The 26,761-nt window shown below is 45.2% G+C and overlaps 2 protein-coding genes across 2 annotated transcripts; both read left to right on the top strand.

Moving 5' to 3' along the window:
• Positions 1-2,058: 2,058 nt before the first annotated feature.
• On the top strand, positions 2,059-10,118 carry LOC130477831 (zinc finger protein 665-like). The gene is made up of 5 exons (XM_056849943.1): positions 2,059-2,193; positions 6,376-6,526; positions 7,901-7,908; positions 8,544-9,480; positions 9,739-10,118. The coding sequence occupies exons 1-5, from the start codon at positions 2,059-2,061 to the stop codon at positions 10,116-10,118; spliced, it is 1,611 nt and encodes a 536-aa protein (XP_056705921.1).
• Positions 10,119-13,558: 3,440 nt separating this feature from the next.
• LOC130477737 (zinc finger protein ZFP2-like) lies at positions 13,559-26,153 on the top strand (the record flags this gene model as incomplete). Its single annotated transcript, XM_056849830.1, has 6 exons — positions 13,559-13,615; positions 17,661-17,732; positions 17,966-18,236; positions 18,452-18,531; positions 24,906-25,533; positions 25,702-26,153. Coding segments are annotated over exons 1-6 (1,560 nt in total), but the record flags the coding sequence as incomplete, so codon positions are not given.
• Between the last annotated feature and the right edge of the window lie 608 nt (positions 26,154-26,761).

Raw genomic sequence — 26,761 nt, 5'->3', positions numbered from 1 at the left:
ATCAGCCTTTCAGTGGGGCCCAGGGAACAACAGCAGCCAGAGACGGTGAAGCTGGACTCCCCCCATGCACATCAGGGGGAAGTCACACCCCTCACCTCACCTTACCCCACCACGCAGACCAAACTCTCCTCTGAGGTTCAGAAAGGGAGGGAGAGAGGGAGCCAGTGCGGGATCACTGAATGTGGTGCCATTCCTTTGTCTTGGATGGGAAAGAAAGGCCCTCTGGTGACCCACGTGGAGGATGTGGTTCATTCAGCCTCCGGCCGGGCTCACTGGCTGGAGCCGTGTCTATACAGAGCATTTCCCAGGCGCTGGCTGGGCTGCTCCCTTCCCAGGGTCGCCCCTTGGAGGCCAGGATGGGCAGCAGCACCAGCGGCTGGGGGTGGGGAAGGGGCTCCAGCCCCGCCTCCCCTGGGCCACCGCTTGCAAAGGCGTGATGGGGCTGGCTGGGCCCACAGAGGCCGCCTCCGGCAGGGCGGAGCTGGGCGAGAAGGTCCCTTTGGGCCCTGGGCGCAGAAGCCACCCGAGGGTTAAGGGCAAGGCGCCTCCATTCCTAGAGCGGCGTCAACAAAGAAGACCGCCTGACTTGGAGCAGTCACTTCCGGTTCCATTGTGCCCCCGTGAGTGGGGGAGTGCGGTGGGGGGGGGCGGAAGAGGAAAGCCAGGAGGGACTTTGCAAAAGAACTGGTACGCAATAAGAGACTATTTCCTTTGCAAAATCCTTCCCTGGTTTAGACAGTGGAATAGCCCGGGGGGGTGCATTTGGGGGGTGGGTGTCTGTGTTGCAAAGACTCCTGCAAAATACCCCGCCCCACAGTGAAGCGATTCCAGTTCCTTGACCAGATCAACCGGTGTGTGTGGGGGGCTCCATTTCCTCCCCCCCAAGGGGTGGGGGTTCCCCCCCTTGCTCTCTGGGCGCTCCCTCCCCTTTGCTGGAGGCAGAGCTGAGCCCTCCCTGGGATCCGCTCTCTGCACCTCCTGGGCTTTCGGCTGAGGGTCTCCAGCTGTGGGCTGGGAAAGACCTGGGGAAGAATTGGGAGGGGGAGGGCTGGATTTGGGGAGGGGCCTCAGCAGGGCGCCCCCCGCCGCAGCACCCATTTGCTCCAGGGAAACGGATCTGGGTCCTCTGGAGATCAGCTGTCACAGTGGGAGCTCTCCAGGTACCACCTGGAGGTTGGCAACCCCTATTCAACTCCTGTCTGAAAGCTAACCAAATCTCTTCTCTTTGGGCATTTTGTTCAGACCCTTTCCTTCGGAACAAAATGCTCACAAAAGGCCTGCAGCTTTTCCTCCTCTTGTTGCTCTGTCTTTTTACACTGGCCAGGAAATCTTATTTTCTGGGTAACTTCTGTGGCTGGCCTTTATAGTTTAGCAACACTTTTATCAAGCTGCGGGTGACCTTTTAGAAAGTCTTTTGCTTTGATCTCTGGAAGGCGAAAGGTCAGAAAAATGGGAACCTGAGGAGTCCTCACTAATTTAGGCTGTGTGGGCTGCTGCTGCTTTGTTGAGCTTCCTCTCTGTTTGTATTTAATGTTTTAAAATCTCATTTACAGCCTGCTTTTCTCCCCAGTGGGGGCCCAAAGTGGCCTGCCATGTTCTCCCCTTCTCCACTTTCTCCTCACAAGACTCCTATAAGACATGTCAGCCTGAGAGTGTGTGATTGGCCCAAGGTCACCCAGGTAGCTTTTATGGTGGGAAGGGGGGGATTCGAACTTGCGTCTCCCAGACGTAATCTGACATTCTAACCGCTGCACTACTTGCTCCCTCCTGCTCTTTAGTCACTCACTTTGGTGTTTGTCTATCGTAGCAATATCAAACAGGAGTTCGGAAGACTAACACCCTTGATTCTTTGAGCTTTTGTGAATCAGAGCTCACTTCTTCAGACGTAGATGTCACACGTGTGTGTGTGTGTTTTTGTGTGTATAAAATCTCAATGCACAAATCAGTCTTGGCTTCTAAGGAGGTCACAAATGTGGCACGTGTCTTTATAGAAGAATCTGGCAGTGGAGGCAGGTGATCTGCTAGTCCAGGTGGAGATTCTTTGGAGTGGAAGGCAAGATGAGGAGCGAGCCAGACTCAGCTGTTCCTGAATCAAGAAAAGGCCTTGATGCCACCAAGGCTGAGAGCAGAGCGGACATGTGCGAAGGAGCCGTGCAGAAGAGCCTGGGAGACAACAGCCTCCTCCCTCGAGATGTGCGTTGCCAGCAGTTCAGGCACCACTGCTATGAGGATGCCCAGGGGCCTCGAGAGATCTGCAGCCGACTCCACCATCTTTGTCACCAGTGGCTGAAGCCAGAAAGGCACAGCAAGAAGGAGATGCTGGACCTGGTGATCCTGGAACAGTTCCTGGCTGTCCTGCCCCCAGAGATGGAGAGCTGGGTCAAGGAATGTGAGCCAGAGACCAGTTCCCAGGCGGTGGCCCTAGCAGAAGGCTTCCTCCTGAGCCAGGCAGAGGACAAGAATTGGGACCAGCAGGTGAGACGTTTTCATCTAGGTAGTGTGCGGGAGCATAGGATTCAATCAAAAATCCCCACGAAATCGACAAGGATTGCCACAACTCTTTACACAACCCTTTGCATGTTTTCCTCTTCCTTTTCACACCAGCCTCCCCTTTCACCGATCCCCACTTCTGTTTCAGGGGCAGGAGAGGATGGCGGGGGAGTGTTACCACAGAGCAGCTTTGCCAGGTAAGGTGAAAATGGGTCTCATTCCCACTGGATGGCCTTCTTGACCATAGGGGGGCTGCTCTGATGCCCACCCCCCAGTCCCGGGTGGGAAAGATGCTCCACTCCACCCTCTCAGTTTAGAAATTTTGATTGGGAAAGTAGAAACCAAGAATTAATTTAAAATCACTGCAGGAGAATTGGACAAACACAGTAAGGGAGCTGAAGACAGAAATGTCTCCAAACTCAAATGCTGCTAAATAATGTCAAAAATTGGGGAAATAGTGCATTGGGCCAATAGAAAAAGCTACAACGTCATAAGCTTTCAGGAGTTCTTATTCCGTAGTAACTTCCAATACTTTCAAGTCAAGAGCTTTTTGCTACCCACTTCTCGACAAACCTGAGAAGGATGGTGGTGGAAGGTGGTAGTCAGTTGTATTAAAACTATGTTGTATCTAAGTGGGTGTTAAGTGGGTGAAATTCTATCAAATTATCTTGGATCATTCTGTAAATACCCATGTTTGGCAGTTTGACATCCCTGATCTCCTCATTCTTAGTAAATATGATATTCTGTTATTATCAATAATCAATTGAGAGCCAGCGTGATATAATGGTGAAGAGCAGTGGACTCTAATCTGGAGATGCAGGTTTGATTCCCTACTCCTCCACATGAGTGGTGGACTCTAATCTGGCGAACCGGGTTGATTTCCCCACCGCTACGCATGAAGCTGGCTCGGTGACCTTGGGATAGTCACAGTTCTCTTAGAGCTGTCAGCCTCACCTACCTCAGAAGGTGTCTGTTGTGGGGAGAGGAAGGGAACATAAGGAAAGCCATGCTGGATCAAACCTATTTTTCTGCCAGCTCTCAATCCAGAAGAGGACTTGTCCTCTTATCCCATGACTATGAAGTTTGGTTAGCAGTCTTTGGTGGGGGACTTTGTCAAAAGCCTTTTGGAAATCCAAATATACAGTGTCCACAGGCTCATTCCTGTGGAAGGAGATTGTAAACTGGTATGACCTAACTCAGTTTCTCAGGGCTTGCAAGACACCAGGTTTCACCAGGCTTGCAGTTAAGCACAGCGACGGTTTTATACTAAGGCAGGCCATTCGTTGGGACCACTTCCTGAATCCACCCTGGCTTTCTTCTGCTGGCCTCTTCATCAGTCACTATATTACATCATTCTTATCCAGACTTTGTTATCCGGTTTGTGTGGTTTATTTCGACCCCTGTTTGGTTGTAAAAAAAATAATAAATGTATTTTAATCCATTTTTACACGTTGGAATATGAGATAAGGTGCTGTCATCGGACAGGTTTTCTAAATTTGGGGTTTTGACATTGCATTATATTTTTATTTGTATTTATTTTTATTTGTATTTCATTTGTATTTGTATTTAATTTTATATTGGCATTAGTGTGCAGGTTTATATATTGATGTTTTTGCTTACATGAGCCTTATTTTTGGCAGGGAAAGAGCGGGATAGAAATCTACTAATAAACCATAATAAATGAAATTATTAATAACACTAATACTATTTTCATTTCTACTCTACCTTTCGAACTGGGATTCAAGGCAGAGTATATGTCCGATGAAAATAAACACGATCAGTGAACATATTAGATGAGAATGTCAGGCAACCAGTGGACTACAAGATATGACAACAGTATTAGATTCAATAAGAATATTTGAATTGAACAACTCAGAATCTTTGGAAGATAGAATAAAGTACTGGAAGATGGACTAAAGTATTTGGGCTAGGATTGTAGACTGGTGAAATCTCAAAGAAGGCATGCAACTAGAATAATGATCATGTGTCAGTGTCATCTCAGTACCATGTCAAGAGGGTAACTGCTGGTCCTTTGCCAAAAGCAGGACTGCCTTTTTCCATATGAGCCAATAGTCTTGCCACATGGAAGGAAATTCTGAGATTTGGTGGCTGTTTTTGTGTCCTTTACCATTACCAGTTTGTTGCACTACAGAGTTCTTCCTTCTTATGTCTGTGAATTCTGACTCATCAGACAAACAAACAAACAGTTTTGTATATGATAACAAGTCCAAGATTATCTTCTCAGGACCTTGTATCTTCGGATCTGCCTCTCCTGGTATACCCCCGAAGGACATTACGATAGTCAGGTGATAATTTGCTGGTGTTCCCTGGCCCTAAGAATGTGCGGGTGTCCTTGACAAGAGCCAGGGCTTTTTCTGGACTGGTGGAATGCTCTGCCTAGTACCATCAGGGCCCTGTGGGAGCTTACAGAGTTCCGCAGGGCCTGCAAGAAAGAGCTTTTCTGCCAGGCGTACAGTTGAGGACAGCCGCGGGTACCATCTTTACTGGCCTCCCTACTGTCCCCCTCCCATATGTATATTGTATGGTTTTGCAGAGGTGACTGCCTGCTCTACGAGCAGCACAAGGGGCACTGCATGCCGTCTTTTAGTTCTGATTTTTAATTTCAGTGATTTAATGGCTTTGGTCACTATGGGTATTCGTGTTAGTCTGTCATTAGTAGTAGAAAAGAGCAGGAGTCCAGTAGCACCTTAAAGACTCACAAAATTTCTGGCAGGGTATGAGCTCTTGTGAGCCACAGCTCAATTCTTCAGATATAGCTAGAACGTGAGTCCATCTATCCTTAAGGTCAGCTTGGTGTAGTGGTTTGGAGCGGTGGAGTCTGATCTGGAGAACCAGGTTTGATTCCTCACTCCTCCACATGAGCAGCGGAGGCTAATCTGGTGAACTAGATTTGTTTCCCCACTCCTACACACAAAGCTAGCTGGGTGGCCTTGGGCAAGTCACGGTCTCTCAGCCTCACTCACCTCACAGGGTGTCTGTTGTGGGGAGGAGAAGGGAAGGTGATTATAAGCCGGTTAGAGTCTGCCTTAAGTGGTAGAGAAAGTCAGCATATAAAAACCTCTTCTTCTTAAGTAGAGACGAGTGAATTAGACACACAATGGCAATGTAAATGTAAAAAGCTAGTAAACGACATTAGCAGGCGTGATTGGATTAGGTGTGATATGCAGAGAGGTTGTAGGCATGGAGAAATCAGCATTGGTAATGACACAGGAATCCCAGAAATAAATCCCAGGAAAAAAAATTGTGTGTGTTAAGTGCTGGCAGGATTAGATTTGGCAAAAGTGTGGAGGCAAAAAAGTATGCGAAATAAGGATGCAGTTGTGATCATGAGCCAAGAGAGGGAAATTCTAATCCCCACACCAAGGAAGTATAACGCAAAGAACTTGGAAAGTATAGACCGCCTTCAATTGACCTTCTTATCCTTCCAGGTGATGGCATAGAGCCAATGTTACCTTGTTTGCCATCTCTTCGTGATGGAGAAAAAACAACTTCCGTGCTGCCAGATCAGGTAAGCGTGGATCTCTGGATCATGCCCTCGGGTGTCTCCACACACCTTCCCTAGGCCGGGGAGAATTTCTCTATCTCTTCCCCTTGGCTGCTCTCTGTGCTTCTCACTAGGTAGAAAATGAAAACATCTAATGAAGGTTTGAACCCTGAAATCAAACATCTAAGTATAGTCCTTTTGGGATGGTCCTAAGAAGGGGAAGGATTGTTACATTGTCGAAGGCAGATGCCTGCCACAGCTGCTGGCGAAACGTCAGGAAAGAAAATACCAAGACCACAGTCACACAGCCCGGATAACCTACAAGAACCGATTGTTACATTATCTGTGATGGCAGAGGAGTTTCTTCTTTCTCTTTCCAGGGTCTGAAGACATTTGAGGAGGTGTCTGTTCATTTCACTGAGGAGGAGTGGGCCCTGCTGGATCCAGACCAAAGAAGGCTTCACAAGGAAGTCATGGAGGACAATTATCAAAATGTGGCCTCTCATTTCCCTGGATTCAGACATGCTGAAGGTGAAAACCATTCCTTCTAAGAAGGATCCCAGCTCTGACTTGAATGGCCCCGGCTAGCCTGATCTCAACAGCTAAGGAGGGTCATTCCAGTTGGGTATTTGGATGTGAGACCACCAAGAAATTCCAGGGTCTCTATGCAGGGGAAGGCTATGGCAAACCACCTCTGTCTGTCTCTTGCCTTGAAAACCGTACAGGATTGCCATAAGCCGGCTGTGACTTGACAGTGTGGGGAGGAGGGGAAGATAGGATGAATTGGGGCCCTTCAGCTACGTTCATTCCTGTTATACCAGTGTAGGCTTAGGCATGGCTCCAGATTCAGTAAAATGAGATGGCAGAGCCCTGAGGTAACAAATAAAAAAACAACACGGGATTTCATTAGGTGAAGTTTGGCTTTATGTCTTGATGAGTTTCACTTGCTGAATTCCTGCCTCTGAGGTTTCTCTGGAATTCAGTTCAGCAGGTTCACTTTTCCCGTTCTAAATTGGAGGGAAAGGGTGGCTCTGTCTATGCTCGAGTCTGGTATAATACCTGTATATTTCTTAGAGTTGGAATATCTGGTAGTTACTGGTTTGTTTCTTTCTCCTGTAGAAGGGCTTCAGCTTCTCCAACCTGATTCCATGTCCCAAGTGGAAGAAGCAGGAGATCCACTTGTCCTAGACGCAGAGGAAAAAGAGAGATCAACAGGTATCTGCCTACTTGTATGGTGGAAGCGGGTAGGACTTCTCTTGGGCTAAATTTCACCAGTTAGGGAACGGAGGGATTTCTCAAGAGGCAACAGTCTGAGAATGGCCAGGAAAGCTTTCTCAAGAAGGAAAGCCAAGTTAAAACAGGAACAAAATGCTGGCTGGTTTGTACCTAAGATTGGCGGGAACTGTTTATTGGGTGCTCAGCTTTAATACACATCAGTTTATTTCTATGCTACCTGTTCACAGACTTGATCAAGTTGGTGAAAAACTCAGAACAATAGCATAAAATCGTAAATACTGTCTAAACAATCAGTTTAAAAATCCAAGGTCGCAGGAGTGTAAAAAAAGCTACCAACATGCCTCAAAAATTTCCTGAGAATGCTCCTCAAATTTAAAGAAGATCCTAAAACAGCTAAAATGATAAACCCCCAAGTTAAAGCCTGGTTGGGAAAGAAAAATTTTCACCTGGCTAGGTCAGCTCCAAACAAGATTCAAGGGAAGGACATTCCACAGATGAGGGGCCAACACTGGAAATGCCCAATCTCCCAGCAGGCAGGGCCACAGAACACAAGGCTTAGGAGGCCGAACTTTTCGGGAGATGGAGACTACGGTGAGCTTTATGAGTTTGCAGCTCAAATTGGATCTCCATAGTTCAGGTGTAAAGCTCTGCTCCAAACTCTCTGTCCAGTGAACGCAGTCAGTTCTGTGTTCGAATATAGAGATTTGCTAGGGTGCCTCTAGTCCTGCCTCCTGTTTCACACAGTGGTCAACAAGAGTCCCTGGAAGTTTCACAAATAAGAGGAGCAGCTCCAACGCCTCCCTCTTCAGAGAGACACTGCTTCTAAACATGGAGGTTCCACTGGGCTACCTTATCTCTGCTGAAACTACCCTCCAAGGAAGCATCAACAGCTGATTCATACAGGGCAGAATTTCACTCTCCTTTAAGTGATTCCGGTTCATTCGTTATGAAGAGCAGTTAATGGCCTTCTTTACTTGATTTTGCTTTTGCTTGAAGGTCTTACCAGGCATTTCTGTTTATTGCAGTGGCTGATGGTCCCCAGAAAAAGCCCGAGGGTGAACCACAACACCTTCTGCTTGACGGAAAACAGCAGAAAAGAAATGCTGGAACAAAAAGGAAGAGGGGGAATGAATGCTCTGCTTCTCAGGCTGCTGAATCCCAGGTGTTTGATACACCGTGGAGAATCCACAGAGGGGAGAAACCTGATAAATGCTTGGATCGTAGAAGGAGCTTTGCTTGGAAGGGAGATGCTACTGGCCATCAAGGTATCCACACTGGGGAAAAACCTTTTAAATGCTTGTGGTGTGAAAAGTGTTTTGCTTCAAGTTCAGAGCTTACTATCCATCAGCGTATCCACACGGGGGAGAAACCTTATAAATGCTTGCAGTGTGGAAAGAGATTTACTCAGAATTCACACCTTACTAGACATCAGCGTATCCACACTGGGGAGAAACCTTATAAATGCTTGTGGTGTGAAAAGGGCTTTGCTGAGAGTTCAGAGCTTACTAGACATCAGCATATCCACACAGGGGAGAAACCTTATAAATGCTTGCAGTGTGGAAAGAGCTTTGCTTGGAGTTCACATCTTCCTAGACATCAGCGTATCCACACGGGGGAGAAACCTTATAAATGTGTGCAGTGCGGAAAGTGCTTTGCTCAGAGTTCACAGCTTAGTATCCATCAGCGTATCCACACGGGGGAGAAACCTTATAAATGCATGCCGTGTGGAAAGAACTTTGCTGGGAGTTCACAGCTTACTTTTCATCAGCGTATCCACACTGGGGAGAATCCTTATAAATGCGTGCAGTGTGGAAAAAGCTTTGCTCGGAGTACACAGCTTACTATTCATCAGCGTATCCACAGTGGGGAGAAACCTTATAAATGCGTGGAGTGTGGAAAGAGCTTTGTGTGGTGTTCAGAGCTTACTAGACATCAGCATATCCACACTGGGGAGAAACCTTATAAATGCTTGCTGTGTCGAAAGAGCTTTGTTCGGCATTCAGATCTTACTGGCCATCAGCGTATCCACACTGGGGAGAAACCTTATAAATGCTTGCAGTGTGGAAAGGGATTTGCTCGGAGATCACAGCTTACTAAACATCAGCGATTCCACACTGGTGAGAAACCTTATAAATGCTTGGAGTGTGGAAAGAGCTTTGTCTGGCGTTCAGAGTTTACTGTCCATCAGCGTATCCACACAGGGGAGAAACCTTATAAATGCATGAAGTGTAAAAAGAGATTTGCTCAGGGTTCACATCTTACTAGACATCAGCATATCCACACTGGGGAGAAACGTTTTAAATGCTTCCAGTGTGAAAAAAGTTTTACTTCAAATTCAGAGCTTACTATTCATAAGCGTATCCACACGGGGGAGAAACCTTATAAATGCTTGCAGTGTGGAAAGAACTTTGCTCAGAGTTCACACCTTACTAGACATCAGTATATCCACATGGGGGAGAAACCTTATAAATGCTTGCAGTGCGGAAAGAACTGTTCTCGGAGTTCAGAGCTTACTATCCATCAGCGTATCCACACGGGGGAGAAACCTTATAAATGTGTGCAGTGTGGAAAGAGCTTTGCTCAGAGTTCACAGCTTACTATCCATCAGCGTATCCACACTGGGGAGAAACCTTATAAATGTGTGCAGTGTGGAAAGAGCTTTGCTCAGAGTTCACAACTTATTGTCCATCAGCGTATCCACACTGGGGAGAAACCTTATAAATGCATGCAGTGTGGAAAGAGCTTTGCTCAGAGTTCACAGCTTAGTATCCATCAGCGTATCCACACTGGGGAGAAACCTTATAAATGCGTGCAGTGTGGAAAGAGCTTTGCTCAGAGTTCATATCTTACTGTCCACCAACGAATCCACACGGGAGAAATCTTATAAATGCTTGCAGTGTGAAAAGTGCTTTGCTTCAAGTTCAGAGCTTACTATCCATCAGCGTATAATGCTTGGAGTGTGGAAAGAGCTTTGTTTGGCGTTCAGAGCTTACTGTCCATCAATATACCCACACTGGGGGGAAACCTTTTAAATGCTTGCAGTGTATAAAGGACTTTGCTGAGAATGCACATTTTATTGTCCATCAACTTATGGTTCTGTTTCTGATCAGCCGGTCACTCCTCAGGAGACACCTTTAAAGTCTTTGACACCTTCTGTATGCCAAGGAGACGCCACAGACCCAGGTGTGTGGTGTTATGGGCTCTGGCATTTATGAGACAATTGGGCTAATGAAAGCACATATATCTTGAAGACTTTCACTATTTAAAGTTGAAATGCAATAGTAGAAAATTAAGAAAGTTAGCCCTAAACCATTTAGTATATAAGTTTGTATGTAATAACAACAGAAATGATTTTGTCCTTGAAATACTAGGCTGTGTGTAAGATTTCCTCTGTTACAAGCCTTACAGTAGGAACCTGGCAAGCCTAAGACCATTTGACCTTGTTCAAAATACAGGCAAGAGTGATCAGTGATTCTATGGGACACTCCTGGAATCCAAGCAGCAGCCTGCCTGATTACACAGTATACTGCAGGATATGACACAAGGCCATGATCAGGCTGTGAGGCTATGATCAACAGCAAGAGGATCTTCCATATACGGGCATAAGATTTCCTTATGTAGAACAGGATCTTCCTTATATGGACCTGGAAGAGGATTTCCTAACATGGTGTCCGTGTGGAATCCGCATAATAGAGTATAACTGTAGAACTCGGAAGGGGGGCTATAGTTGTAAACAAAATACGAACAAATCCGGAAAAACCGGGTCCCAAAAACATATAAAAGGAGAAGCTCTTCTGGCCAAAGGCAGAGTGTCTCTGACAGGTTAGTACCCACTGGCCTGCATGGATCTCTCCACCCCTTGCGTGGGATGTGGGCTCTGAGACTTTGATTCTTGCGTGGATTAATGTTCTCAGACCATCCATATGGAAATACTTGCATGGTCTAAGTACTTACAGAGTCCTGAAGACAGCCCTTCCAGATAGACAGCCCTTACGAGGACTGGGTGTCTGGGCTGGATATTTACAAACTTCTCCATCTTTTAAGTAAGATGGAGACTCTTAGAAACCATCAACCTTTGTGTGGATTCTAAGAGCTTAGATCTCTCCATCCTTTGTATGGAGGCACTTCTTAATGCTAGCATGTATTGGGAAGTGTTCAATAAGATCTATCTGCCTTTGCATAGGCATTTCAGTCCTTACAGACATGGACTCACAGGTCTCTCCAGTTCTTCTATGGGCTGGAGATACTTTGAGTTTCTTGAAGTCAGAAATCTCTCTAACATCCATAGAGGTTTCTGAACTCAGTTCTTACAGACTAAAAAGCCTTACACAGAACTCTTTAGTCTTTACATGGATTAAGGTCCATGGAGCTTTTTGGCTCTTGCATGGAACTAAAGGTTCACACACAGATCTCTCTAATATTGGCACAATCCGAGAGACTTCAGAACAGCGTCTTACACAGAACTCTTTAACATTTACACAGCTTTAAGCTTTCACATAACTACACATAGCTTTCAGCTCTGCATAGCTTCTATATTAGCTTTGCACACACACAATTCTCCCTGATCTCAACGTAAGATCAGAGGCCTTCATAGGCTGAGAACACTTATATTTCTCTAACCTGTGCATACACCTAACAATGCAAACACATAGAAGACCTACAAGGTCCATTCATTCTTAAACTTTTGAGATCTCTCTAGTCCTGATGTACTGGGGAAGTTCACAGCTGACGTGATTGGGTAATGTATGGCTGTTTGTTCTTATGATATTCTAGATACAATGAATTAGGATACTTTTAACTAAATCAGAATTTATGTACTGAACTAACCATTTTTACAAGATTTCTGTAATATATTCTGAATGAAATACTATTACTGTTTTAAGGTTTGATACTCTCATATAGAGGCATAGAGATTGTTAAGATTGCTTGCAACATGAACATGTTCAAGACTCATAATGTCTGAACTTGTATAACATTTCAAGACTTTGTAACCATCTACATGCGTATACTACATTATGTAAAATAAATTGTACATACAGTTATGTCCCTTTTCACAATTTATTGGCGCTCTTCAAGAGAAAACTTACTTCAGTAAGAAGCAGTTCAATCCTGCTTACTAGGTGTCTATCTGAATAATGAAGAATACGCATCCAAAACACACACACCGAGCACAATGATAATATGCTGTAAATTGTTGGTGCGTTAAGCCCCTAAGATAACATACTCCTTTTCAGGAAGGGGTCGATTCTAAGAGCATGGGCACTGAAATGCATTGACCAGCGACAGTGGGAGCGCAGGAATGGAGGACTCCCAACCTGCTCTCTGCTATACGCCACCGGATGAGTGATGGCAATCCCAGGCCACAGCCAGTTGCACCAGACTGTACTAGAAAAGACCCCTGACCAACAGGGTTAAACTGTCTGCAAACAACCACTTGGTTGCCAGCCAATTGGCTCCATGTTTTCAGCTAGTGAAGAGAAGGGGAGCTGAACTGGCCAGTATTGGAGCTTCCCTACCACTCAGGGGAAGTTGTTTGGACACAGAAGTACATGGAGTCACCCTATAAACATACCCCTTGGATTACACCTCCTGTATTGCTGGTCAGGCTCCTAAGCAGGGATTTCTTCAGTCAACGGCAGAGTTAGAAACAGCTGAGAGTAATATTGTCGAAGGCTTTCACGGTCAGAATTAATAGGTTCTTGTAGGTTATCCGGGCTGTGTGACCGTGGTCTTGGTATTTTCTTTCCTGATGTTTCGCCAGTAGCTGGCATCTTCAGAGGAGTGACACTGAAGGACAGTGTCTCTAGTGTTATTCCTCTGAAGACGCCGGCCACAGCTGCTGGCGAAACGTCAGGAAAGAAAATACCAAAACTGCGGTCACGCAGCCCGGATAACCTACAAGAAGTTGAGAGCAACCCTGAAGGTCATCTAGTCCAGCCCCCAGGTCAGTTCAGCCGTAGTCCGCTTGCAAAGCGTTCTCGGGAGGGCTCCCAGCCGTAGCCGGAGCTGCTTCGCTCCCTGAGGGTGGCTTCATCAGCCTTTCAGTGGGGCCCAGGGAACAACAGCAGCCACAGACGGGGAAGCTCGACTCCCCCCCAGGCACATTAGGGGGAGGTCGCACCCCTCATCTCACCCCACCCCACCACTCAGACCAAACTCTCCTCTGAGGTTCAGAAAGGGAGGGAGGAAGCCAATGCGGGATCACTGAATGTGGCGCCACTCCTTTGTCTTGGATGGGAAAGGCCCTCTTGTGACCCACGTGGAGGATGGGGGTGGGGAAGGGGGCTCCAGCCCCGCCTTCCCTCTGCCACCGTTTGCAAAGGGGTGATGGGGCTGGCTGGGCCCACAGAGGCCGCCTCCGGCAGGGCGGAGCTGGGGCAGAAGGTCCCTTTGGGCCCTGGGCGCAGAAGCCACCCGAGGGTTAAGGGGGAGGCGCCTCCACTCCTAGAGCGGCGTCAACAAAGAAGGCCGCCTGACTTGGAGCAGTCACTTCCGGTTCCATTGTGCCCCCGTGAGTGGGGGAGTGCGGTGGGGGGGGGGCGGAAGAGGAAAGCCAGGAGGGACTTTGCAAAAGAACTGGTAAGCAATAAGAGACTATTTCCTTTGCAAAATCCTTCCCGGGTTTTGACAGTGGAATAGCCCAGGTTGTGTGTGGGGGGGGGGGGGGGCGTTTGGGTCTGTGTTGCAAAGACTCCTGCAAAATACTCCCCCACAGTGAAGCGATTCCAGTTCCTTGACCAGATCAACCGGGGGTGGGGTGGGGGGCCTCCATTTCCCCCCCCCCCAAGGGGTGGGGTTCCCCCCCTTGCTCTCTGGGCGCTCCCTCCCCTTGGCTGGCGGCAGAGCTGAGGCCTCCCTGGGATCCGGTCTCTGCCCCTCCTGGGCTTTCGGCTGAGGGTCGCCAGCTGTGGGCTGGGAAAGACCTGGGGAAGAATTGGGAGGGTGAAGACTGAGGAGGGCTGGATTTGGGGAGGGGTCAAAAAAAGCTTATCAGGAATTAGTGGCTAATAAAAAGAAAGCCTGTTATCAAAAAAGATGGGACCAGCTCTTTTTATCTCTGAAATCAAGAGACAGTAAAATCTTTTGGAGAACAATTTCTTGTCTGTTAAACAGCAAACCCTTTCCTGACTCAAATATTGTCCCTCAAGTATGGGTTGATTATTTTTCCAATGTCTTTGGCCATGCTGTGGTCCCTCCATCTGATAATGAGGAGATTATTCCCTCAAATATCCCTCCATGGCATGCAGTAAGTAGGGAAGAAATTATGACCCTAATTTCTAAATTAAAATCCAGTCGAGCACCAGGTCCTGATGGGCTCCCTGTTGAACTCTTTAAGAAATATGCTGACTGGTGGGCTCCACTACTAGCCAGCCTTTTTACATCAATTGATCATTATGGTATCATTCCTGATTCATGGCTAAACTCAATCTTAATGCCAATCTATAAAAAGGGAGACCCCAATTTACCGGGAAATTATCGTCCTGTTATCTTGCTATCAGTACTGGGCAAGTTATATGCTAGACACCTTGAGACCCGCCTTTCGGAGCGGTCTCAAGCTAAATCTATTATTGGCCCAGAGCAAATAGGATTCACTAAAAACAAATCATCTTTAGATCACTGTCTCGTTTTATCCTTTCTTGTGGAAAAATACATGAAGATTGGGGGGGGGAATTGTTTGCTGCTTTCATAGATCTAAAAAGTACTTTTGACTCTATTTCTAGAGAGAAACTGTGGGACAAATTGTCAAATCTAGGAATTGACCCCAGGCTGCTAATACTTTTAAAGAAATTACACTCGAACATCACCTGCCAAGTTAAATACTCACCTAATGGTGGACTGACTAAGACAATTTTAATTCAAAGAGGCGTTAAACAAGGGTGTGTTTTAGCTCCCCTACTTTTTAATATTTTTCTTTCTGATTTAGCGCAGTCATTGGGTTCAGTTAATGGTCACCCACCTAAATTAGGGTCCCAGTCTTTACCTCTACTTCTTTATGCGGACGATACCGTCATTCTTTCTTTCACCAAAGTAGGCCTCCAACGATATCTAGATGCTTTTAATAATTATTGCCATTCGAATTTACTTTCTATTAATTCCTCCAAATCAAAAGTAGTGGTATTTTCCAAAAAATGGTCCTTATACAAATGGCATATTGGGAAGGATTCAATCGAACAAGTTAAAAGCTATAGGTATTTGGGAATTACTTATAACTATAATCTCAGTTGGTCTATACATCGACAAAATACTATCAAAGCCACCAGGATTTCCTTAAATCAACTCAAGCAGTTTTTCTACGCGAAGGGGAATCAGTGTGTTCCTGCAGTGATCAAAATCCTGAATTTGAAAATATTCCCCCAACTTCTGTTTGGTGTTCCCTTATGGCTTGGAACTCTTAATCAAGAAATGGAGAACATTCAAGCCATATTCCTTAGACAAATATTGGGGATACCTAAATGTGCTCCATATTTTACAATTTGTCTTGAAACCGGGCAAAACTTGATTGCCACCAAAGCCTGGATTCAAACAGTAAGATATTGGCTCAAATTATACTTTCAAACTGAGCCAGGTTCCCTTTTATATATTTTGAAAAGTGAACTTAATTATTTCTCATGGGACATATTGATTAGATCTGGACTTCCAAATTTGAATTGATTTAGATAATCTTGCTCTGGCCAATGAATCTTACATCTTTAAAAGAATCAAGCAACGTCTCCTTGATGTAGAATTGCAGAATTTTAATCCAGCTCTTCTCCCCATCTGTTCTCCGGCGGCCCTAGGCCTTAATAATGGATCAGGTAAAATGGCTAGGTATCTAGATAACCTAGAGATACCTTCTCATCGCTGCGCTTTTCTATTAGCTAGGGTTAACGCATTCCCATCTAGGATGCTCTTAGGCCGATCCCTAGACACGAATGCCTATGCATGTGCGGTTTAAATTTGTTGGATACAATTGACCACATCCTTTTAGATTGCCCCTTCTATGTGACTTTGCGGGATAAACTGCTATTTACTTTGCTCCAGTACAAGAGTTACAGGAGTAATGAAGTGAAATGCAAATTTCTTTTGAGTGATCATGATCCTAAAATTACGGCTACCGTGGCTGAATTTCTTATAGGAGTTCTTAAAGAACAAGAAAAGTTTTATCAACCTGACTTGTAACTTATATGTATTGCCCTTTGGAGGTATATTGTTGTTGTTTTTTATCTCTGTCTTTTGGTATGCCAATAAAGGTTAATGAAATGAAATGAAAATAGATTTGGGGAGGGGCCTCAGCAGGGCGCCCCCCTCCGCAGCAACCATTTGCTCCAGGGAAACTGATCTTGGTCCTCTGGAGATGAACTGTCACAATGGGAGATCTCCAGGTACCACCTGGAGGTTACAACCAAACTATAAATAAACCAAGTGCTGTAATACTGTTAGTTAGGAAATAAACAGCACATAAGCTCAATATTACTCACAAAACTCTTATGTTTATAAATTAAATATACAGTATAAATGTTCACTATTCTTATATTCTTATATTTACACACTCATATATTTCTTCTTAAACTGTGGCATTGTCCATAAGACGAAAGAGATTGCAATATACCAGTTCCAAATCAAGTTGGTAATTATAAGTTCAAACAGGACGCTAAAGGCAAAAGCAATCGCGTCAAAAAGGATCCCAAAAGCGAAAAGTAGTCGTCGGGCACTTTGAGGACGCTTTTGGGATCCTTTTTGATGATAGAGGTCTGTAAAATTATGCATGGTTTGGAGAGAGTGGACAGGGAGAAAAGCTTCTCCCATAATACTAGAACGCGGGGTCATCTGCTGAAACGGGAGGGTGAGAGATTCAAAACAGATCAAAGGAAGTATTTTTTCACCCAACCCATAGCCCCAAGATACGGTGATGGCTGCCAACTTGGAAGGCTTTAAGAGGGGAGTGGACATATTCATGGAGGAAAGGGGTATTCATGGCTATTAGATAAAATGGATACTAGCCATAGTTCAGCAACACTTTTATCAAGCCGTGGGTGACCTTTTTAGAAACCGCTTTGCTTTGATATCTGGAAGGCGGAAGGTCAGAAAGAATGGGAACCTAAGGAGTCCTCACTAATTCTGCCTCTGTGGGCTGCTGCTGGCCTCTTGAACCTGCTTTGTATCTTTATTTAATTTTTTAAAATCTCATATATACCAACTTTTCTCTCCAGTGGGGTCCCAAAGTGACCTGCCATGTACTCCCCTTCTCCACTTTCTCCTCACAAGACTCCTCTAAGATATGTCAGCCTGAGAGTGTGTGACTGGCCCAAGGTCACCCAGGTAGCTTTTATGGCAGCGGGGGGCGGGGATTCGAACCTGCATTTCCCAGACCTAATCTGACCTTCTAAACCCTGCACTACTTGATCCCTCCTGCTCTTTAGTCACTCACTTCGGTGTTTGTCTATCGTAGCAATATCAAACAGGAGTTCGGAAGACTAACACCCTCGATTCGTTGAGCTTTTGTGAATCAGAGCTCACTTCTTCAGATGCAGATGTCACACGTGTGTGTTTTTGTGTGTATAAAATCTCAATGCACAAATCAGTCTTGGCTTCTAAGGAGGTCACAAATGTGGCACATGTCTTTATAGAAGAATCTGGCAGTGGAGGCAGGTGATCTGCTAGTCCAGGTGGAGGTTCTTTGGAGTGGAAGGGAGGATGAGGAGCGAGCCAGACTCAGCTGTTCCTGAATCAAGAAAAGGCCTTGATGCCACCGAGGCTGAGAGCAGAGCGGAGATGTGCGAAGGAGCCGTGCAGAAGAGCCTGGGAGACAACAGCCTCCTCCCTCGAGATGTGTGTCGCCAGCAGTTCAGGCACTTCTGCTATCAGGATGCTGAGGGCCCCCGAGAGATCTGCAGCCGACTCCACCATCTTTGTCACCGGTGGCTGAAGCCAGAGAGGAACACCAAGAGGGAGATGCTGGACCTGGTGATCCTGGAACAGTTCCTGTCCATCCTGCCCCCGCCCATGGAGAGCTGGGTCAAGGAATGTGGGCCAGAGACCAGTTCCCAGGCGGTGGCCCTAGCAGAAGGCTTCCTCCTGAGCCAGGCAGAGGACAAGAATTGGGACCAGCAGGTGAGAGGTTTTCATCTAGGTTGAGTGCGGGAGCAAAGGATTAGATCAAAGATCCCCTCGAAACCAACAGGGATTACCACAACTCTTTACACAACCCTTTGCATGTTTTCCTCTTCCTTTTCTCACCAGCCTTCCCTTTCACCGATCCCCACTTCTGTTTCAGGGGCAGGAGAGGACAGCGGAGTGTTACCACAGAGCAGCTTTGCCAGGTAAGGTGAAAATGGGTCTCATTCCTACTGGATGGTCTGCTTGACCATAGGGGGGCTGCTCTGATGCCCACCCCCCAGTCCTGGGTGGGAAAGATGCTCCACTCCACCCTCTCAGTTTAGAAATTTTGTTTGGGAAAGTAGAAACCAAGAATTGATTTAAAATCACTGCAGGACAATTGGAGAAACACAGTAAGGGAGTTGAAGACAGAAATGTCTCCAAACTCAAATGATGCTGAATGAGTGGCGGGCTCTAATCTGGTAAACCGGGTTGGTTTCCCCACTTCTACACATGAAGCCGGCTCGGTGACCTTGGGATAGTCACAGTTCTCTTAGAGCTCTCTCAGCCTCACCTATCTCACAAGGTGTCTGTTGTGGGGAGAGGAAGGGAACGTAAGAAAAGCCATGCTGGATCAGACCAAGGCCCATCAAGTCCAGCAGTCTGTTTACACTGTGGCCAACCTGGTGCCTCTAGGAAGCCCACAAACAAGACTACTGCAGCGGCATTATCCTGCCTGTGTTCCACAGCTCCTAATATATTAGGCATGCTCCTCTGATCCTAGCGAGAATAGGTATGCCTCGTGACTAGTATCCATTTTTACTAGTAGCCTTGAATACCCCTCTCCTCCAGGAACATGTCCACTCTCCTTTTAAAGCCTTCCAAGTGGGCAGCCATCACCACATCCTGGGGCAGGAGTTCCACAGTTTAACTATGCATTGTGTGGAGAAATACTTCCTTTTAGCAGTCTTGAATCTCTCACCCTCCAGCTTCTGCAGATGACCCCGCATTCTAGTATTATGAGAAAGGGAGAAAATCTTCTCCCTGTCCACTCTCTCCATACCATGCATAATTTCATAGACCTCTGTCATGTGTCTCCTTAAGTGCCTTCTTTCCAAGCTAAACAGCCCTAAGCATTTTAACCGCTCCTCATAGGGCAGTTGCTCCAGTCCGCTGACCATTTTGGTTGCTCTTTTCTGCACCTTCTCAAGCTCTGCAATATCCTTTTTGAGGTGTGGAGACCAGAACTGTACACAGTATTCCAAGTGTGGTCTCACCATAGATTTGTACAAGGGTAGTATGATAACAGCTGTTTTATTCACTATTCCTTGTCTAATTATAGCCAGCATGGAATTTGCCTTTTTTACAGCAGTCGTACACTGGGTTGACATCTTCATCGAGCAATCCACTACCACCCCAAGATCCCTTTCTTGGTCTGTCGCTGCCAGCACAGATCTCATCTGTGTATATGTGAAGTTGGCTTTTTTTGCCCCAATATGCAGCTATTCGGGTCCTTACAGGGACCCTGATGAGAGCACATATGTACGACTGGTGCTCTGTCAGCTGCATTGACTCCAGATTAAATACTGGATCAAGTTCATGGTGCTGGTGCTTACTTTCAAAATCCTAAGCGGCTGGGAACCCTCATATTTATGGGACCACATTTCACAGTATATGCCTCGGAGAGCATTACACTCGTCAGGAGATAATCTGCTAGTGGTCCCTGGCCCGAAGATCTTCCAGCTGTGCTCAGCCAGGCCCCTACGTGGCGGAACTCTCTGTCTAGGGAGATCCGAAATCTGAGAGACCTAACTCAGTTTCTCAGGCCTTGCAAGACACCAGGTTTCACCAGGCTTGCGGTTAAGCACAGCGACGGTTCTATACCACGGCGGGCCATTCATTGGGGCCATTTCCTGAACCCACCCTGGCTTTCTTCTGCTGGCCTCCTCATCAGCCACTATATTACATCATTCTTATCCAGACTTTGTTATCCAGTTTGTGTGGTTTATTTCGACCCGTTTTGTTGTAAAAAACAAAATAAATGTATTTTAATCCATTTTTACAAGTTGGAATCTGAGATATTACTTAATTAATTAAAAATTTAAACATTTTTTATGGGGTGGAATCTGAGATAAGGCGGTCATTAGACAGATTTTCTAAATTTGGGGATTTGACATTGCATTATATTTTTGTTTGTATTATTTAATTTTATATTGGCATCAGTGTGCAGGTTTATATTTTGATGTTTTTGCTTACATGTTAGTAAGCCACCCTGAGCCTTATTTTGGCATGGAAAGAGCGGGATAGAAATCTAATAATAAACTTTAATAAATGAAATTATTAATAATACTAACACTATTTTCATTTCTACTCTGCCTTTCTAACTGGGACTCAAGGCAGAGTATATGTCCGATGAAAATAAATACAGTCAGTGAACAGATTAGGCAACCAGTGGACCACAAGATATGACAAGAGTATTAGATTCAATAAGAATATTTGAATTTAACAACACAGAATCTTTGGAAGATAGAATAAAGTACTGGAAGATGGAATAAAGTATTTGGGCTAGGATTGTAGGCTGGGGGTGAAATCACAAAGAAGGCACGCAAATAGAATAAAGGTGATGTGTCAGTGGAATCTCCCACTGTGTTATCTCAATACCATGTCAAGAGGGTAACTGCTGGTCCTTCGCCAAAAGCAGGGCTGCCTTTTTCCATATGAGCCAATAGTCTTGCCACATGGAAGGAGATTCTGGGATTTGGTGGCTTTTTTGTGTCCTTCTTTACGATTGCCAGTTCCTTGCATTACAGAGTTTTTCCTTCTTATATCTGTGAATTCTGACCCATCAGATTAACAGACAAATAGTTTTGTATATGGTACCATCTTTACTGGCCTCCTTACTGTCCCCCTCCCATATGTATATTGTATAGTTTTGGAGAGGTGACTGCCTGCTCTACGAGCAGCACAAGGGGCACTGCATGCCATCTTTTAGTTCTGATTTTTAATTTCAGTGATTTGATGGTCTTTCACTAGCAGTAGAAAAGAGTAGGAGTCCAGTAGCACCTTAAAGACTAACAAAATTTCTGGCAGGGTATGAGCTTTTGTGAGCCACAGCTCAGTTCTTCAGATATAGCTAGAATGTGAGTCCATCTATCCTTAAATATAGACGAGTGAATTAGACACACAATAGCAATATAAACGTAAAAAGCTAGTAAATGACATAAGTAGGCGTGATTGGATTAGGTGTGATATGCAGAGAGGTTGTAGGCATGGAGAAATCAGCATTGGTAATGAGACAGGAATCCCAAAAATAAAAAAAAAGATTGTGTGTGTGTTAAGTGCCGGCAGGATTAGATTTGGCAAAAGTATGGAGGCAAAAAAGTATTCGAAATAAGGATGCAGTTGTGATCATGAGCCAAGAGAAGGAAATTCTAATCCCCACACCAAGGAAGTTTAATGCAAAGTACTTAGAAAGTATAGAGCGCCTTCCATTGACTTTTCTCCTTCCAGGTGATGGTATAAAGCCAGTGATATCTCCTTTGTCATCTCTTTGTGATGGAGAAAAAACAGCTTCCATGCTGCCAGATCAGGTAAGTGTGGACCTCTGGATCATGCCCTCGGATGTCTCCCCACACCCTCCCTAGGCCGGAGAGAATTTCTCTCTATCTCTTTTCCCTTGGCTGCTCTCTGTGCTGCTCACTGGGTAGAAAATGAAAACATCTGATGAAGGTTTAAACCCTGAAATCAAATATCTAAGTATAGTCCTTTTGGAATGCCCCTAAGAAGGGGAAGGGTTGTTACATTATCTGTGATGGCAGAGGAGTTTCTTCTTTCACTTTCCAGGGTCTGAGGACATTTGAGGAGGTGTCTGTTGATTTCACCGAGGAGGAGTGGGCCCTGCTGGATCCAGATCAAAGAAGGCTTCACAAGGAAGTCATGGAGGACAATTATGAGAATGTGGCTTCTCATTTCCCTAGATTCAGATATGGTAAAGGTGAAAACCATTTCTTCTAAGAATGATCCCAGCTCTGACTTGAATGGCCCTGGCTCTTCCAATGGAGTAGGGCTCTTCCAATGGAATAGTGGAATGTAGAAGGTCCAAAGACAGGCAAGGGAGGGGGTTCTGCATACTTACTGGACTCCGTTAATATTAGTGCGGAAGCAAAAATGTTGGTTTGTAAAGGAAAACAAACAAGACAGAGGAGGAAAGCTCTCCCTACCCCCCACCCCCGACTACCCATTGAGGCCTTAGCAACCTCATTGTTCTTCAGGGGTGAAAATCCATTGAAAGGAGGGCAGGAGGGGGACTGGCCTCCATAACAGTTTGTGGGCTGTCAACGAGGCCTCCTCTTGGGCCTTTCAGCGCAGCCATGGAAAGGAGCATTTGAAGTAATAACAGCAATAATAATATTTGTATTTAGCCCTCAATATGCATTATCCAAAGTTCGAAAAGACCTTTGCTTGCTCTGAGGACATTACACCCTCCCCTGGGACTTGAGGATAAGTCTGGGGCGGAGGGGGAAGATAGGATTAATTGGGGCCCTTCTGCTGTGTTCATTCCTGTTACACCAGTCCTGCTTTTATCAGGAGATTAGATCTAGGTTTACCAGGCCAATATTGTGCAAATATCTAGGCAAACTAAATTCCTTTTATACTGACCTCCTCCTTGCTAACTGTTCCAATGAAACCACCCTTAAGGTGGCAAACATTTGTGCACTTGCATGCTCAATAAGACAGAAGAGGGTAGCTTAAATTTTAAACACTCTTATTAATTATAATTAATGTATAGATATTTAAATGTTTTAAATGTACTTTTTGCTAATGCAATATATTAACAAATTGTGCGTAGGTGTGTTTGAGTTTTTTAGATTAGGGATTTATCACCTTGGATCAGAGATGTGCTGTATTATTGTAATGATGATATTCGATAATTTTAATATGGCTGGAACTGTTTTAACTATTGCTGGTCTTTGACCGTAAATAAACTTGACTGTTACACCAGTGTAGACTTAAGCATGGCTCCAGATTCAGTAAAATGAGGTGGCAGAGCCCTGAGGTAACAAATAATAATAAAAAAACAGGATTTCAGCAGGTGAAATTTGGCTTTATGTCCTGAGGAGCTTCACTTGCTGAATTCCTGCATCTGAGGCTTCTCTGGAATTCAGTTCAGCAGGTGCACTTTTCCCGTTCTATGTTGGAGGAAAAGGTTGGCTCTGTCTATGCTCAAGTTTGGTTTAATATCTGTATATTTCTTAGAATTGGAATATCTGGAAGCTACTGGTCTGTTTTTTTTCCTTGTAGAAGGGCTTCAGCTTCTCCAACCTGATTCCATGTCCCAAGTGGAAGAAGTAGGAGATTCACTTGTCCAAGACGCAGAGGAAATAGAGAGTTCAACAGGTATATTCCTACTTGTATGGTGGAAGCGGGTAGGACTTCTCTTGGGCTAAATTTCACCAGTTAGGGAACGGAGGGATTTCTCAAGAGGCAACAGTCTGAGAATGGCCAGGAAAGCTTTCTCAAGAAGGAAAGCCAAGTTAAAACAGGAACAAAATGCTGGCTGGTTTGTACCTAAGATTGACGGGAAATGTTTATTGGGAGCTCAGCTTGAATACACATTAATTCATTTCTATGATTCCTGTTCACCAACTTGCTCAAGTTGGTACACAACTCAGAACAATAGCATAAAATCGTAAATACTGTCTAAACAATCAGTTTTAAAATCCAAGGTCACCTAAGTGTAAAAAAGCTACCAACTTGCCTCAAAATTTTCCTGAGGGGCCAACACTGGAAATGCCCTGTCTTTAGTCACCACCTGCCTCAGCTCTGCAGGCAGAGCCACAGAATACAAGGTTTAGGAGGCCGAATCTTTCGGGAGCTGGAGACCACAGTGACCTTATGAGTTTGGAGCTCAAATTGGGTCTCCATAGTTCAGGTGTAAAGCTCTGCTCCAAACTCCCTGTCCAGTGAACGCAGTCAGTTCTGTGTTCAAATATAGAGATTTGCTAGAGTGCCACTAGTCCTGCCTCCTGTTTCACACAGTGGTTAGCTAGAGTCCCTGGAAGTTTCACAAATAAGAGGAGCTGCTCCAAAGCCTCCCTCTTCAGAGATACACTGCTTCTAAACATGGAGGTTCCACTGGGCTACCGTGTCTCTGATAGAACTACCCTCCAAGGAAGCATCAACAGCTGATTAAGGCATGGCAGAATTTGTCTCTCCTTTAAGTGATTCCAGTTCATTCGTTATGAAGAGCAGTTAATGGCCTTCTTTACTTGATTTTGCTTTTCCTTGAAGGTCTTACCAGGCATTTCTGTTTATTGCAGTGGCTGATGGTCCCCAGAAAAAGCCCGAGGGTGAACCACAACACCTTCTGCTTGACGGAAAACAGCAGAAAAGAAATGCTGGAACAAAAAGGAAGAGGTGGAATGAATTCTCTGCTTTTCAGGCTGCTGAATCCCAGGTGTTTGATACACAGTGGAAAATCCACAGAGGGGAGAAACCTGATAAATGCTTGGATCGTAGAACGAGCTTTGCTTGGAAGGGAGATGGTACTGGCCATCAAGGTATCCACACTGGGGAAAAACCGAATAAATGCTTGCAGTGTGGAAAGGGCTTTGCTCGGAGTTCAAAGCTTACTGTCCACCAACGTATCCACACAGGGGAGAAACCTTTTAAATGCTTGCAGTGTGGAAAGAGATTTACTCAGAATTCCCACCTTACTAGACATCAGCATATCCACACTGGGGAGAAACCTTATAAATGCTTGTGGTGTGAAAAGGGCTTTGCTAAGAGTTCAAAGCTTACTATACATCAGCGTGTCCACACGGGAGAGAAACCTTATAAATGCTTGCAGTGTGGAAAGAGATTTACTCAGAATTCCCACCTTACTAGACATCAGCATATCCACACTGGGGAGAAACCTTATAAATGCTTGCAGTGTGGAAAGAGCTTTGCTCGGCGTTCACAGCTTACTGTCCATCAGTGTATCCACACTGGTGAGAAACCTTATAAATGCCTTCAGTGTGGAAAGGGCTTTGTTCGGAGTTCACAGCTTACTGTCCATCAGCGTATCCACACTGGGGAGGAACCTTATAAATGCTCGCACTGTGGAAAGAACTTTGCTGGGAGTTCAGAGCTTACTGTCCATCAGCGTGTCCACACTGGGGAGAAACCGTATAAATGCTTGCAGTGTGGAAAGAGTTTTCGTAGGAGTTCGCATCTTACTATCCATCAGCGTATCCACAGTGGGGAGAAACCTTATAAATGCTTGGAGTGTGGAAAGAGCTTTGTTTGGTGTTCAGAGCTTACTAGACATCAGCGTATCCACAGTGGGGAGAAACCTTATAAATGCTTGGAGTGTGGAAAGAGCTTTGTTTGTTGTTCAGGGCTTACTAGACATCAGCGTATCCACACTGGTGAGAAACCTTATAAATGCTTGCAGTGTGGAAAGGGCTTTGCTCAGAGTTCAAAGCTTACTGTCCATCAACGTACCCACACTGGGGAGAAACCTTTTAAATGCTTGCAGTGTGGAATGGGCTTTGCTCAGAGTTCAAAGCTTACTGTCCATCAGCATATCCACACTGGGGAGAAACCTTTTAAATGTTTGCAGTGTAAAAAGGGCTTTGCTCAGAATGCACATCTTATTGTCCATCAACGTATCCACACTGGTGAGAAACCTTACAAATGCTTGCAGTGTGGAAAGAGCTTTGCTCAGAGTGCACACCTTACTATCCATCAGCGTATCCACACTGGGGAGAAACCTTATAAGTGCTTGCAGTGTGGAAAGAGCTTTGCTTCAAGTTCAGAGCTTACTTCCCATCAGCGTATCCACACTGGTGAGAAACCTTATAAATGCTTGCAGTGTGGAAAGAGCTTTGCTGGGAGTTCAAAGCTTACTAGACATCATCGTATCCACACTGGGGAGTAACGTTATAAATGCTTACAGTGAGGACAGTTCTTTGCTCAGAATTAACACCCATCGATGAATTGACACTTCAGAAACTATATCAGCTCTTGCATTGTGGAAAGAGTTATCTCGGAGTGACAGGATAATTGTTCACAAATTAATCCACACTAGAGGAGGAGCCACATCATCGCTTGGAATGTGGAAGGAACCATATGAATCATAAGGAACCATATGAATTTTACCAGTTTTACAAGATCTTCAGCCTCCAGCCCGACATTGCCAGGCATCACTATCTAGACTTTTGGTGCTAAATTCAGCTGTTGCTTGGTAGGTTGGAAGTAAGAATAATTGTTAAGTGTCATTTTCTTTAAAAGAAACTTTTTAAAATGAATACTGTGGGAGGAGAGAAAATATGTGAAAATATACACTGTAGGCCAGGGATCTTTTTGTCACTGAGCTGATAATTGAATAAGGTTTTGAGTGCAACCACTCAGGTTTGTTCTCTTTGTTATATTGTGTTATCAGGAAACACCACAGGATCCAACATGTCT

Source organism: Euleptes europaea, chromosome 1 (genome assembly GCF_029931775.1).
Source record: "Euleptes europaea isolate rEulEur1 chromosome 1, rEulEur1.hap1, whole genome shotgun sequence".
Classification (NCBI taxonomy): domain Eukaryota; kingdom Metazoa; phylum Chordata; class Lepidosauria; order Squamata; family Sphaerodactylidae; genus Euleptes; species Euleptes europaea.
This window is presented reverse-complemented; position numbering and strand designations above follow the sequence as displayed.